This window comes from Scardinius erythrophthalmus (genome assembly GCF_964197995.2).
Source record: "Scardinius erythrophthalmus genome assembly, chromosome: 13".
In the NCBI taxonomy this organism is placed as follows: Eukaryota; Metazoa; Chordata; class Actinopteri; order Cypriniformes; family Leuciscidae; genus Scardinius; species Scardinius erythrophthalmus.
In genome coordinates, this window is record NC_138233.1 from 40244951 (window position 1) to 40261036 (window position 16086).

The 16086-nt window shown below is 40.2% G+C and overlaps 1 protein-coding gene across 1 annotated transcript in view; it reads left to right on the forward strand.

Annotated features, from left to right (window-relative positions):
• Positions 1 to 12945: 12945 nt before the first annotated feature.
• The window catches only part of LOC308700507 (uncharacterized protein), a gene marked incomplete at both ends in the record, with an annotated part of 131947 nt that continues 128806 nt past the window's right edge, over positions 12946 to 16086 (forward strand). The window contains 2 exons of the mRNA XM_081382138.1: positions 12946 to 13037; positions 13115 to 13205. Of these exons, the coding sequence (XP_081238264.1) occupies positions 12946 to 13037; positions 13115 to 13205 (183 nt within the window). The remainder of the gene's footprint in view (positions 13038 to 13114; positions 13206 to 16086) is intronic.

Sequence of the window (16086 nt, forward strand, 5' to 3'; positions counted from 1 at the left end):
AAGGACCGGCAAAATCCACATGTATTCTCTCCCAAGGATGAGCTGGCCAAACCCATGGGTGAAGTGGCGCAGGACAGGGGGCAATTTGGATATGCTGACAAGACTGGCATGCTTTGGACTGAGATTCAATCTGTCCATCAATACCCGGCCACCAGACATAGCTACGGGCCAGATGTTTCATCCTTACCACCCCAGGATGGCCCAAATGCAGATCAGCTAACACCCGGTTGCAAAGCTTGATTGGTACCACAACACGACTTCCCCACATTAAACATCCTTGAACAACTGTGAGCTCATTTCGACGTGTCACCAAAGGTAGCAAGCCTTGAGGTACCTCTTTAAATTTTGGGAACCGTCCAGTTGAAACCATGTCCAGCACAGGTGACAAAGTGGGATCCTTTAGGGTGTCGCGTCTAATTTCAGCACTACTGACAGGTAGGGTGGCTATCTGGACAGCATAGAACATATCCACCGTGTCCGTTTTCTCAGCATGTGTCACTGGTAATGGCAGCCGCGACAGTCCGTCTGCATTGGCATGTAAGGCTGCTTTCTTATACTCAAGGACATAGTCATGGGCGGCTAATATCAGAGCCCATCGTTGCATTCTAGCTGCTGCCATGGATGGAATACTCTTGTTTGGACTGAGAATAGCCGTTAGAGGTTGATGATCCGTAAAGAGGGTAAACCTTCTTCCGTATAAGTACTGATGGAATTTGCGAATTCCAAAAATTATACTCAGGGCCTCACGCTCGATCTGAGCATAATTTTGCTCCGCTTTACTGAGTGTCCTGGATGCAAAAGCAATCGGCTTTTCCTTACCATCGGGGCACACATGTGATATCACTGCCCCCACCCCATATGGGGAAGCATCACAGGCGAGACGAATGGGTAATTCTGGGTCATAATGTGTGAGTAAAGCTGGTGAAGTAAGGAGATCCTTCACTTTCTGAAATGATTGTTCACATGCCGCGCTCCAGCACCATTTCTTTTCTTTACATAAAAGAGCATTGAGTGGGTTCAACACAGATGCCAGATTTGGAATGAAACGGCCATAGTAGTTGATCATCCCAAGAAAAGAGCGTAATTGATTTACATTGGTCGGTGCAGGTGCTTCCCTTATGGCTTTGATCTTTTCTGCCGATTTGTGTAATCCAGCTGCGTCGATGTAGTGACCCAGATACTCCAGTGACTGTCTGAAAAATCCTTCTCGCATACTCTGACCCAGGCGTACGCACAAAAACGGGTGAAATGAGAAATGGCGACACCGTCGGCAGATGAAGAAACATGTGAAAGTGTGTGAAACTGTAGACCGTTGTGTAAAAGAAATGTCAATTCTGCCTCTCATAAATAACACGAAGACTTCACAAAGCAAGTCTTACAATTAACAGCCACGAACACCCGTTTGATCGATCTGCAGTCTAAAACAAACAAAATCAAACGAAAATTACAGCAGAAATGCAAATTAACACATATTTGCAAAAAGAAAAGTGAAATATGTTCTGCAATAATATTGGCATGTTATGCAATTCATCCTCGTAGCTTGTCAGACGCAATCAAATGGATGGTAATAAAACGCTCCCGTATCCCCTTTCCTCCACCCGTGGCAGACACACACTGGCGATGGAGCGCTAGACTCTTTTTTTTTTGTCCGACGACTTTGATGTCCGACCATTTCTTTTTTATTTCGGCCACGGTCCGAGGTTGTGAGGCTGCAGCATTATCGGCGTCTGCAACCTTTTGCCACTCAAGTGCCTTTTTGGCATTAGTAATGCCCACACTGTGCCCTCCAAACAACATTTTACTTCTCTTTTCCACCTCGCCAACGATAATTTCTACTTCACATTGAGTGAAGTTACGTTTCTTGGTTTTCCTCTCTGTGTTTGCCATGATTTCGCAATCGATCACGCCCATAGTTGCCCATAAATAGTCCGTGAAACGCCCAAAAGTTAATATTCATCGTCGATTAATATTAACTTTTGGGCGTTTCACGGACTATTTATGGGCAACTATGGGCGTGACATAAAGCCGCAAAAGCTGCGCTATATTTAGAATTGATTGTGATTTATTAAGGGAAAAAAACTGCGTAGGATGTGCGTGCGCACGGTTTTATAAATCCGAATATTTCTGTGCGTACACACGTCCTATGTTTCATCCGTATGCCACTTCTGACGCAAATCCTACGCAAAGTTTTATAAATGAGGCCCCTGGTGAGTACTTGGTCTAATGTCTTGAGGTGTTCCACATTATTTCGTCCTGTTATCAGTATGTCATCAAGATAGCAGTGAGTGTTTGGAATACCCAAAAGGATTTGATCCATTGCTTTCTGAAATAATGCAGGGGCTGGGGCAATCCCGAAGGGTAAGCGATTATAGCAGAATAGCCCTTTGTGAGTGGATATGGTGAGTAGTTTTCTCGACTCATGTGCCACTGGCATCTGCAAGTAAGCGCTTGACAAGTCCAACTTACTGAATAATTGACCACCAGCCAGAGATGCAAAAAGATCTTCTATGCGTGGGATTGGGTAGTGATCCACACAAATGGCTGGGTTGAGTGTCACTTTAAAATCACCACACAGTCTCACTGAGCCATCTTTTTTTACAACTGGTACCACTGGTGTGGCCCACTCACTGTACTGCATTGGTGAAATCACTCCCATCTCTGTTAAACGTGTCAATTCAGCCTCCACTTTTGGTCGAATTGCATAAGGTACTACCCGTGGCTGGAAGAATTTTGGAGTATGGTCAGGCTTGAGTGTAATTGTTGCCTCAATTCCTTTCATGGTGCCTAGTTCTTTTTCAAAAACTTGGGAGTGTCGTTTTAACACACTCTCCATAGTGTCTGTGGCTCCATGCTTGACTGTTTTTATGTCTTGCCAATTTAGTTTTATAGCTCTCAGCCATTCCCTACCAAATAATGGTGGTGCATCACTGTTAACAACATACAAAGGCAATTTTGCCAACTGATTGTTCAACTTAACCGCTACACTGATAACCCCTACTGGCGCTAGTGCTTCACCGGTGTATGTTTTTAAGATTATGTCAGTTGGCTGCAGAGGAACATGCTGCAAGTTACTGTCATATTTTCCTTTTGAAATCAACGATACTGCAGCACCTGTATCCAGTTCCATTTCAATCATTTTCCCTTCAATTTCTGGTGTTATACAAATGTGTGCCAGTTGCTCACTTCTTACCATATACAATGACATTTCCTTTTCAGTGTCTGTACTGGACTCACCACTTTGTCTTCCACCTGTGTCCAAATGATGCACCTTTCTCTTATCAACTTTACTACGTCGATTACTTGACTTAAACTTACTCTCGTGCTTTCTTTCTTTCTCAAACTTCCGTTTATTACTGCATACTCGTCCGATGTGGCCTTTCTTTCCGCATGAATGGCAGGCTTGATCCTTGTACCAACAGTTCTCGTCCGTGTGGTTCGTTTTTCCACATCTCTTACAATTACGTCGCTGTTTGGGCGAGGAAACATGCATTGCATTGACTTTAAGCGAACTGCTGAGCTGCTGTGCTTCGTGCGTGACGGTTTCTGCGGCAACAGCTATCTCTACTGCTTTTTGAAAAGTAAGCGCAGCCTCCGTGAGAAGTCGCTTTTGTATCGCCTCGTTGTTTAATCCACAAACAAATCTATCTCGTAGGGCATCTTGCAAATGCGTACCGAAGTCACAATGTTCAGAGAGTTGTTTTAATACTGCTACGTACTGTGCAACGGTCTCCCCTTCCTGTTGATTGCGTTTGTGGAAACGGAATCGTTCCACTATTATGAGGGGCTTGGGCGAATAATGTTCACTTAACGCCGTTACAATCTCCTGAAATGTTTTTTCTCCTGGTTTATCAGGTGCAATCAAGTTACGTAGAAGGCTGTATGTTTTAGTGCCCATTACACTTAACAGCACTGACACTTGTTTTTCCTCGTCGATATCATTTGCCTTTGTGAAGTGATCAAACCGTTCAATATATGTTGTCCACTGCTCGATGGCCTCGTCAAAAGCATCAATATGCACGATAGTCGCCATCCTAATTGTCCCACTCTTCGGTTGTTGCTAGTGTCTTCTGCCACACCGTGCACTCTATGTCAGAAAGTAACTTACTACACTCGCTTACTTTAATCTTCTCCGTAAAAGGTTGGTTAAAGTCAATATTTCCACTCCTCGTCGCCAATTTTGTTGTGTTCGTCAGAATATCATTATATCCTGAGGAGCTCTCAATAACAATAACACACTGAGACTGAGTACACTTAGAACTGACTTCTTTTACTGTTTCAATGTTCAAGGGACACATGGCTACACAGCGCCATCTACAGCATAAGAAGACAACTGCATGATAACCCAGTTACCAACACTAAATACATAACAGTTTGCCTGTGTCAGCTGTGTTGTGTGTTTACCTGTGTCAGCTGTGTTGTGTGTTTGCCTGTGTCAGCTGTGTTGTGTGTTTACCTGTGTCAGCTGTGTTGTGTGTTTGCCTGTGTCAGCTGTGTTGTGTTTGCCTGTGTCAGCTGTGTTGTGTGTTTACATGTGTCAGCTGTGTTGTGTGTTTACCTGTGTCAGCTGTGTTGTGTTTCCCTGTGTCAGCTGTGTTGTGTGTTTACCTGTGTCAGCTGTGTTGTGTGTTTGCCTGTGTCAGCTGTGTTGTGTTTGCCTGTGTCAGCTGTGTTGTGTGTTTACATGTGTCAGCTGTGTTGTGTGTTTGCCTGTGTCAGCTGTGTTGTGTGTTTACCTGTGTCAGCTGTGTTGTGTGTTTACCTGTGTCAGCTGTGTTGTGTGTTTACCTGTGTCAGCTGTGTTGTGTGTTTGCCTGTGTCAGCTGTGTTGTCGATGCCTCGAGAGAAAAGAAAGTGCAGAGCGCGAAAGCACCAAAGTGACTGAAGGATTGCCGTAAAGCAGTATCTCTGGTCGTACGATGTGTATGACGTCATTGACACTTTAAAAACTTTTTAAAGCAAATAAGCGACTCTAAAAAATCTAACACCCAGCGATGTGTAATTTCTTTGCATCTCCTTTCAAATACAACATTCAAATTACTAGACAAAAAATTATATCCTGAGAAAAGTGGATTTTGAGGGGTATAGCGCCATAGACCTCCATTCATTCTGCACTCGTCCTGTGAGCGCCCTCATGTGGAGCCAGAGTGGAACTGCAACCAGTTCAGAAGCCGGAAGTTTACTGAGAGTGAAACTTCTCCCCTTATTAGACATTCTCTGGTGTGGTCACGTGGCAGTGAGATTCGGCGGGCGGAGCCAGTCTTTCTTGACAAGTTGACAATGGCACTGAGATGACACGGGGGGCGGCAAGATGGCGGCCAAGGTGGATAATCTTTATTAGCTGCGAACGTCTTAGGGGTGTTTTTTCCAAATATTCGTGAAGGGAGAAAATCATTGTCATATTTTATGGACAAGGATAGATAACTAGATGATATAGATTTTGAAATCATTTCCCCTCGGTTATCGATTTCCTCTCACAAAATGAAGGCGAGTACGGTCACCGGCTCTGGTGGTGCCTTTAAACGAAAAAAGAAAGCTGCTTCTAAAGCATCGATATCTGTGGACACACAAAAAAGTCAAGAAAAGGGGATACGCAATGACACTGAGATGGCAGATCACTTGTATACCATCGAGAAAGATATTCAGCGTATGCCAGATATGGAGTTTGACACGCCAGAATAACCTTGTTCCAAACAAAAAGAAAGATGAACCGTCCCTTCTTGAGATGCAAGATAATATTGTAACTCTCTTATCCAAGACAATTAATGAGAGTTCGGGGCACCTGGAGAATATGATTCGAGAAAATACGCTCAGCATTGGAACTCTGAAAAAGTCAATTGACTTTGCGCTGAATGAAGTTAAGGATTTAAAAGACGAAATGAAAGCGGTGAAAGAAATCACTAAATCGCACGAGCAGAAAGTTGCTGAGCTTGAACGAAAAGTCAATGAAGCAGAAAGATATCGGCAGAGATGGAACTTGAGGCTGCACGGTGTTCCCGAGAAAACAGATCTCAAGCATCTGGTGATTGGAATCTGCAGTTCGGTTGCTCCAGAGCTAAAGAGAGATGCCAGGTTGATGTGGACATTGTTCATAGACTGGGTCGGAAAGAACATGGCAGAAGTCCAAGAGCAACGATAATTCAGTTCATGATTATTCTAGGGATCTACTTTGGAAAAGAGCGAAGAACTGAGAATTCCTTCAGGCACAGCATTTACGGTTTACAGAGGACTTGACTGTGCTGGACGTGGAGAGACGAAAACTCCTGTGGCCCATGGTGAAAGATGCCAGAGAGAAAGGTCGTAAAGCTTATTTTGTGGGGAGTAGGGCCTTTGATGATGGCGTTGAAATTTTCCCCAAATAAAAGCTTGGTTCTGATGGTCTCTGACCAAATAATTCTAAGTGAGGATTTTTTGGTTGAAAGAGAATGATCAAGGGGGAATGAAAAAAAATTAAAAATACAAATACAAATTAATCTCCCAGGTTAAATTGTAAACTAATAATAAGGAATATGCACCCTTTGAGTTACATATACCTTAGCTCTTAAGAGTTTTTCTTTATTTCTTCTGTAATTGTGATTGTTAAAAGTTCATGTCATTATCGTTTTGTTCCTTTAATGTTAGGGGTATTTGAGATTTAACTAAACGAAAGGCTGTTTTTTTTTTTGTATTGCAAGAGATGTAGATTATTATTTTTTACAAGAGACTCATGCTTGTTCTTCAGATGTGAATCTTTGGAAGTCTCAATGGGGCAGCAAAATTTGGCATTCTTTTGGAAGTAATCACTCAGCAGGAGTTGCAATTTTAAAGGGTTCATTTAAAGGTAAAATTGTTAATAGCAAAGTTCACAATGGGGGTAGGTGGATAATTCTAACAATATCCATTGATGGGAAAATGTTTTTACTAGGTACTGTATATGCTTCAAATATAAAAAAAATATAATGTTGATTTGTTCTCTGATATTGAAAATGAGATGAACAAAGTAAGAAAAAGATTTCATGATATTGAAATAATTCTAGGTGGGGACTTTAATATTGTCCCCGATGTTAAGATGGATAGAATTCCTATTCCAATTAGACCATCTACAGGTGATTCAGAGCTATCTGTATTTTGTGAAAATTTAGGGGTAATTGATAGTACACATGGGGTAATAGGGATAAATATATAAACAGTCAAGAATCGATCTTTGGTTAATTTCTAATTCATTAGAACAAATTACAAACAGAGTATCAATTGAACCATCGATATTGTCTGATCACAAAATGGTTTATCTTTTCATCAAAGGGAATAATGAAACTTCATATAAAGGCTCTAAGACTTATTGGAAACTTAATAATAGCTTATTGGAAATTGATAGTTTTCAGCATGAAATTAAGAAGATAATACAAACATATTGGAATCAAGCTAAGCGAACAAATTTATACTTTATGCAATTGATAAAGGCAAAGAAGTTGCAAAGTCTCAAAAGTCAAAGGAAGAGGAAATTATTAGAGCTATTTGTAACATCACTAATAATAATACTGATGGGAATTCTAATTTGTTAATGAATCTGCAGGCTGAGTTAGATAAATTATATATAATCAAGGCAAAAGGAACATTTGTTAGATCACGAAGACGTTGGTTAGAGGAAGGGGAAACTAATTCTAGATACTTTTATAATTCGGAGAAAAGGAATGGAGAGTATACATCTATTAGAAAGCTTAATATTAATGGCCATGAAACACAAGACCCTATTTTTATTTCAAAATACGTCTCAAATTTTTATGGTAAATTATATTCCAGCAATGCATGTTCTGTAAACAAAATAGATGAATTTTTAAAGCTCCTAAAACATAATAAGGATCGTATCGATGGAGAATTTAAAGATCATTGTTATAAGGAAATATCAATTTTAGAGATAGAAACCACTATAAAAAAACTTAAATTAAACTAGTCCCCCGGTAATGATGGCTTAACTGCTGAATTTTTTCAAGACGATCTAGCTGAATTTCTGTTAATGGTCTTTAAAGAATCTATTGAGCAGGGGGTTTTGCCACCCTCCATGGCACCAGGTCTAATATCATTAATTCCAAAGCCTGATAAAGACCTATTATCGCTAGATAATTGGCGACCTATTACCTTAATTAATAATGACAGTAAAATTATTGCTTCCATATTCGCCAAAAGATTAAAGTCAGGATTAGAATTTATTATTGATGAGACACAGTCAGGTTTTATAAAAGGAAGACATATTTGTAATAATATTAGACTTGATCTTATAGATTATAATGAAATTATCAATGAAAAGAGTTTTATTCTGTTTGTCGATTTTTACAAGGCCTTCGATACAATTGAACATTTAAAACTCTTAAATTTTTCGGTTTTGGGGACAAATTTCAAAAAGTAATCAGAACCCTATATAATAAGATTAATAGCTCTGTAAAATTGGCATATGGAACTTCTCATAGATTTGAAATTAAAAGGGGTATTCGACAGGGCTGCCCATATTAGTTCATTACTTTTTTTATTGGTTACACAAATTATGGCCATTCATATTAAGAAAGACATTTTTCGTGGTATTAAAATAGAAGATACAGAAATTAAATGCACACAATTAGCTGATGACACTACTCTTTTCTTAAGAGACTATACTGAAGCTGAAAAAGCAATGAAGTGTCTGCAGTTATTTTCAGTTGTATCTGGCTTTTCCTTAAATATTAATAAGGTTCCTGCGACTTTTCCACAGTATATGCAATATTCCCGCGAAAGAAGTCATCAAATATTTGGGTATTAAGATTTAAAAAAATAAGGAAGTTAGGAATGAGTTAAACTTCTCTCCCATTATTCAATCATTTGAAAAGAAACTGAACTCTTGGCTGATGAGAGATATCTCTTTAACTGGTTGTGTGTCATTGGTTAAAGCTGAAGGTTTACCCAGTTTGGTTTACGCTGCTTAAGTGTTAGATGCCCCCCCCCCCCTCATTAATTAAAATGATAGACACCAAACTCTTTAAATTTATTTGGAAGAACAAATCACATTATATTAAAAAAGAAAAGTATAAATAAGCAAAGTATATATTATACAGTACCTAATTTTATATTTCAAAAAGTAGGTGGTATAGAATTTATATTGAAATGTGATTATGATGTTAACAAAATACCCGTTAAACTTGCAAGTTTCCACAAACAAGCATTACTCTCATGGACTCTTATATGTATAGTAATAATTTTTCCCCTCATAAATGTACCATCTGGAATAACAGATTTATAAGGGTAAAAACAAATCAATATTTTTTGAGACAAACAACAGTAGAAGAATTTACTTCTTGTATTAAGTTGCAGGGCAAGGATTTCACAAGTCTGGGATGTAATAATACTTTTCTGCGTTCCCTTCTTCAATCTAAATGTATACTTGTTGTTACTACTCACTGGAATTCTTTATTTAAGAAACGTATTGAGTGGGGTAAAGTTTGGATGACACCTCATAAGTACTGCATCACAAACAAAGTGAAAGATATCATATAAGAAGATTTCATATAAAATTTTCCATCGAGTTTACCCAGTTAAGTCACTTGTGGTACAGCGTTTTAAAGTGAATATTGAAGATATTTGTGCTTTTTGTCAAATTTCCCCAGAGACTATGGGCCAATCTCATTTCTCTGTCTTACCCCTTCCCCTTCCCCTACCCCTTTGTCTGCGTCTTCCCCTTGCCCTTCGATACCGAGTGAAGGGGGGTAGGGGGAAGAACGTTTCTCTAAGAAATGAGACACCACTCGATTGCTACCGTTTGCGTCATCTTCCCTTTCCGCTACTTTCCGCTAGCTGGCTGCTATGTCAACAGAGGCGATACGCGTTGACATAAACAAACAAAGATACCGTCGTCTCGGGTTGTGATATCGATTGCCTGGTCTCTCTTTATCTTTGCACGCTTGTGTGCCATCAGTCAAAGACATTGTTTCATTGTATTTAACGGCGGCGCCGGCGACACCATAAGCAAAACATTAGCAAACGGCAAATAGCGCATAGCTGCTAGCTAGCGGTCAACTAACGTTAGCGATTCAAAACAAAAACATTACAATTAAAACCGCTTGAACGTTTTATTTAAGGTATCATAAAACACGAGTGTCATTAAACTGCTGAAAATACATACATTTGTGCGACTCACTTCTGAGAAATTCCTACCCCTCTCTTTCAAGTGTGGTCCTCCGCAGACTTCGTTTCAAGGGCTATGTAGCCCTACGCCTTGGCCCTAGCCCTTAGTCAAAATGAGAATTGGGACACCACTTCCCCTCACATGAACGCGCAAAACCGAGGGGAAGGGGTAAGAGTAAGGGGTAAGACAGAGAAATGAGACGCAGCCTAAAAAACATCTATTTTGGGATTGTCCCAAGACCCACATTTTTTGGAAAGAACTCAGTAATTACTTGCAAAGTAAAGTTATGACTCGTGTTAACTTTGAAGAAATTGATGTTATGTTAAAGTGTTTTTCATTTGAGGGTGATAAAAATGTTTTGTTTATTTTAGATTTAATTCACATGAAATTATAATTGCCGTTACTATATTCATAAAGACAGATGGAATGGAAAAATACCACATTTTGAACATTTTAACCCTTTCACGCATAGTGGTCACTACAGTGGACAGCTATTAAAAATGCATTTTCTTGAATTTGCACGGGTTTTTATGGCAAAGTTGCACATCAATCTCTTCATTGGACCCTTGTGCATCATCCTATAAATTGCAACCAAGTGGCAAGCCTTTGTATTTCGATTTTTCCCCCTCCAAACCAAGATGGCCAAGGGTCAGTCAGACATGCCAAGTTGCTCCGGAATATCCACCCATTCCTTCTAATCTAGGAGACTCTTGTAGGTAAAAAAAATATTGCAGCATCAAGCAATATCTAATGAGTCATATCACAGTAAAATTTTCCAAGTTTTGATTTTAGATTGAGAGAAAACTCTGATTAATCACATGTCCACTGTAGTGGACGTCATGCATGCAATGGCTATATTTCAGCTACAATTCATAATTATAATGTGAATATTGTTTTTGAAATTTAAAACTTAAAAACTTAATCTGCAGTGACTTTTTTTACTGTAAATAAATGTATTTGTATTATTAGAAAGTAATTTTCATTGACATCGAAAAAAGTCATGTGATTACATAATGTATGACACTTGTAATGCATTACTTTATTTGTTAGATCAAAAAGTAATCTGATTTCGTAATGCACGTTACTGTAATGCGTTTTTTTACTCATAACATCAAAAAGTAATCTGATTACATAATGCATGTTACTTGTAATGCGTTTCTTTACTCATAACATCAAAAAGTAATCTGATTACATAATGCCTGTTACTTGTTATGATAGAAATGTGCATGTCCATCTTGAACATAATCAGAATTATCAGCTAATAAGGGTAAATCTCAATACTCTGGTGCACTGGAGGGAGCATCTGAGTGGTTTCCACAGTTGTACCTTGACAGGCTGTAGAAAATTCTGATGGAATCACGTCCTCATGTTCTGATATCAAAGATACGCGAAGTGAAACTTGTATGAAGTTGTATGAAGCCTTTGCAATATTTTGCATTTATATTTTTTGTATATATTTTATAGTTTTCACATGATTTGATATAATTGTATTGATTAGTTCGTTAAATTCACATACTTTATCTTTTTGATTATTGTCTTATTTAATACAGTATATCTTCAGTTTAAACCATAAACGCATGCTGTCCACTCAAGTGGACATCTGAAGATCTCTTTGAAAAATTTGTAAAAAAATAAAATAAAAATCAATTCTTGTTTTTCATGCCCTAAGAGCAATAAAAACACATAGGAAAAAAATCCTGACTGAGGATATCGTAATTCATGCATGAAAGGGTTAAAATTGATGTTAAAATATATTTAGAAACAATATCCAAAAGTAAAAACCTAAAAGCTAGGAAAACTCTTTTTTTTCTTTCTTTTTTTTGTACCCCTGACATGTATGGTTATATGTACTGTTGCATGTAAATTATGTTTTGTTCTTGTTAAAATGCAAGCAAAAAAAAGCTGACAATGGCTGTGCGGGTGGCACACGAGAAAGAGTTCAATCTCTTCCACTGGCTGAAAAACAAAAAATAAAAGAAATGGGACCCGACCAGCCACAAATTAACATCAGACAGCAGGTGAAAGACAAGGAAGCGTCTTATACTAGAGGCTTTTCGCGGACATGGTACACTAGGAAGCCGTGGCTAACCGGCTGAGGAGTAGCTAACTCACTGTTTTGCTTCCCTTTGATTATATTGCCATTCAAGCCGATGAAACATCTGACGTGTCTGTCCAGTGCCAACTTGCCCTTGTACTTCACTATATCGACCGCTACAACGTCATTCAAGAGCGCTTTTTTGAGTTCATACCGATTGAAAACGCGAATGCTGAAAACATCGCTCAAGCACTTTTGGAAAGGATGAGTGCATTGATCCCATCCAAAGACAAGACAAAATGAATAGCTCAAGCTTATGACGGAGCGAGCGTTATGCGGGGTGCCACTGGATGAGTTCAGCGTAAAGTGATGGATGTGTATGAAAACGCACACTACGTACATTGTTACGCACATCAGCTCAATCTTGTAATGCAGCAAGCCACCTCAAAGATACCCAAGGTCTCCACATTTTTTTTTGGAGCTAGGTGGATTTTGTGCATTTTTTTCAAGGTCGCCCAAACGGACCAGCGTGCTTGATGATGTTGTTGGCAGCAGACTTCCGAGAGCGTGTGCAACAAGGTGGAACTTTCACAGTCGCTCAGTGAACACTGTATACTGTCTGAGCACAGGGAGGATCTTCACAGGGTGTTTTAAGACCATTCAGGACTCTGGGAACTTTGATGCTGTGACTGTGAGAGAAGCAGGAGGGTTTGTGAGGATGCTGGAGGATGGTACATTTTGCTTTTTTCTCCAACTATTTCACAAAATCATGCACATGTCCGACATGCTCTTTCAGCAGCTTCAGAAACGAAACATTGACCCCATCTTCATCAAAGCTGCCATCTGTAATTTTGCCGACAGCATTAGAAACATCAGGTTAGTGTGAAAAATCATAGAAATAACATGAATGCAGAATAATGTAGTATTAAGCAATTGTTTTATGTTTAAACAAGGTCTTCCATATCCACTGTGCAAGAGGAGATTCCAGCTGCCAAGCGACAGAGGACACTAGGGCCCGCAGAACAACATCGGATTGCTGTTGAGGTACAGCTTATTTCACTTTCATAGGCCTCCTCTTGTGCTCTAGTCTACAGTAGTGCTTCACAAACTGCTGCACGGTTACTGGTGCCACTCAAAGGTCCTCTGTTGTTCTATAGTTTTAATTTTGTGTTATGTTTGGAGCAGTGACTAATGTTTTGCCAAATTAAATTCACTTCATCCGTTAGGGACTTCATTTGCTGAGAAAGTGCCACTACAGATAAAAACATAGCACATGTACATTCCAATAATTTTATTTTGGATTTCCTCTTAATCTCAATTCACCAATGATTTTTGCATATCCACATTTACAACTATATTAAAATTATTGTGACATAATTTAATAAAGTTCTATGTTATTTATTTTCTATGTTTTACAGGTGTGTGATACCATCTGGGCTCAGACACTGGGCACCTTGTGAACTCAGAGGAGATGCTGTTGTGTCTCTGGAGGAGCAGTGGAGATGCTGTTGTGTCTCTGGAGGAGCAGTGGAGATGCTGTTGTGTCTCTGGAGGAGCAGTGGAGATGCTGTTGTGTCTCTGGAGGAGCAGTGGAGATGCTGTTGTGTCTCTGGAGGAGCAGAGGAGATGCTGTTGTGTCTCTGGAGGAGCAGTGGAGATGCTGTTGTGTCTCTGGAGGAGCAGAGGAGATGCTGTTGTGTCTCTGGAGGAGCAGAGGAGATGCTGTTGTGTCTCTGGAGGAGCAGTGGAGATGCTGTTGTGTCTCTGGAGGAGCAGTGGAGATGCTGTTGTGTCTCTGGAGGAGCAGAGGAGATGCTGTTGTGTCTCTGGAGGAGCAGAGGAGATGCTGTTGTGTCTCTGGAGGAGCAGAGGAGATGCTGTTGTGTCTCTGGAGGAGCAGAGGAGATGCTGTTGTGTCTCTGGAGGAGCAGTGGAGATGCTGTTGTGTCTCTGGAGGAGCAGTGGAGATGCTGTTGTGTCTCTGGAGGAGCAGAGGAGATGCTGTTGTGTCTCTGGAGGAGCAGTGGAGATGCTGTTGTGTCTCTGGAGGAGCAGTGGAGATGCTGTTGTGTCTCTGGAGGAGCAGTGGAGATGCTGTTGTGTCTCTGGAGGAGCAGTGGAGATGCTGTTGTGTCTCTGGAGGAGCAGAGGAGATGCTGTTGTGTCTCTGGAGGAGCAGTGGAGATGCTGTTGTGTCTCTGGAGGAGCAGTGGAGATGCTGTTGTGTCTCTGGAGGAGCAGTGGAGATGCTGTTGTGTCTCTGGAGGAGCAGAGGAGATGCTGTTGTGTCTCTGGAGGAGCAGTGGAGATGCTGTTGTGTCTCTGGAGGAGCAGAGGAGATGCTGTTGTGTCTCTGGAGGAGCAGTGGAGATGCTGTTGTGTCTCTGGAGGAGCAGTGGAGATGCTGTTGTGTCTCTGGAGGAGCAGTGGAGATGCTGTTGTGTCTCTGGAGGAGCAGAGGAGATGCTGTTGTTACAGTGTTAAAGAGATGGATTCTCATACTTAACATGGGCAAAGTTTTTAAAAAATATTTTGGACGAATAACGGAGAATTTCTGTGCCGAAAATCTTACTTCCGGGTTGGTACAAGTTTCGGCTGTTTTTTTTTCGACCGTGGATCTAATGACGTAGACCAGAGTGGAACTCCTTATATGAGCATTTCTCCCGGAAAAGCGCGGCCGCACACACGTCGACCAGAGGAGAGCGAGACCGCACACATCAACGCGCTTCAACAGGAAATCATCGGCAGCGCTGCATAGTGTCTCCAAAGTGTGTTTTTGGATGTGAGGGAAAGCTTACCATGTTCAGCTTCCCAAAGAACCCAGCGTTAGGAACAGTGGATGCAGATTGTTTTTCCGGGGCAAAAACGAGTTGTGTAGACTGTTTGTTCCCTGCATTTCGACAATGAATGTTTTATAAACAAAGCCCAGATCGACGGATTCTCTCTATGGCTCTGGCTCCGCCCACACGGCCCGCCTCCAGCCGCTCATTTTTTTCCGGAAAGACTCGGTACAGCCTATCTTTCTTTTATAAATATAATAAAACTAAAGACTTTTTGGAGATACAGATGGTGGACAACCAGAATGAGACTTTTACCGCCGCCGTTCCCGCGGCGGCAAAATTGGGATGTGTATTTGCTGCCTTTTACCGCTGAGTGGCGCTGTAATCACAGACTTTGAAAAGTGTCAGTTTATTCTCTTTAATGTCGTAATTTGCCGTGGCAGTAATCTGAGCTGAGGTCACAGATAAATTCAAAATAAATATTGTGGTTAAATGAATTCAAATTCATTAAATTTAAACAAAGTAGACACACGTTAACATTGTGTGCCCAGTTTTTCTATAATTTAGAAAGGCTATGTCAATAGGTTACTTGTCATTTTCTTCGTGTTATTTTAATGTATTTGTAGATTTATTAACTGACACATAACAGTGAAATAAATTAAAATAATTTACCGTGAAATTAAAACATTTTCAGGACTTGCAGCTCCTAACCGATGTAGTCGGTTTAAGCATTCTTTGTTATATTCAGAACTAAATAGCCTTACATGTTACAAATTTTTAAAACAGAGAAAATAGTACATGTTGGCTATTCAGACGGTAGCTCTGTGGTCAAAGCATTAACAAGAGCCTCTCGGAGCTTCAAACAATCTGAGATCGAATCTCAGTGTAGCCGACAGTGTTTATGTTTTTCCGTTCTTGATGCTTAAATATGCATCTGTTTATTAAAGTCAATCATCTTGTTTAATTATCAATTGTACATTACAACATAAATGTGCTACATTCCCGCTGCAAAGACGACACATCTGATGAAGGAAGACTGTCAGCCGATTGCACCAGAAAATGAAGATGATGAAGCTCGTCTTTAATCTGCTAAATTATATTTTTTGTGTGTGTGAATCATTCACGAGATTGAGATGACTGACAGT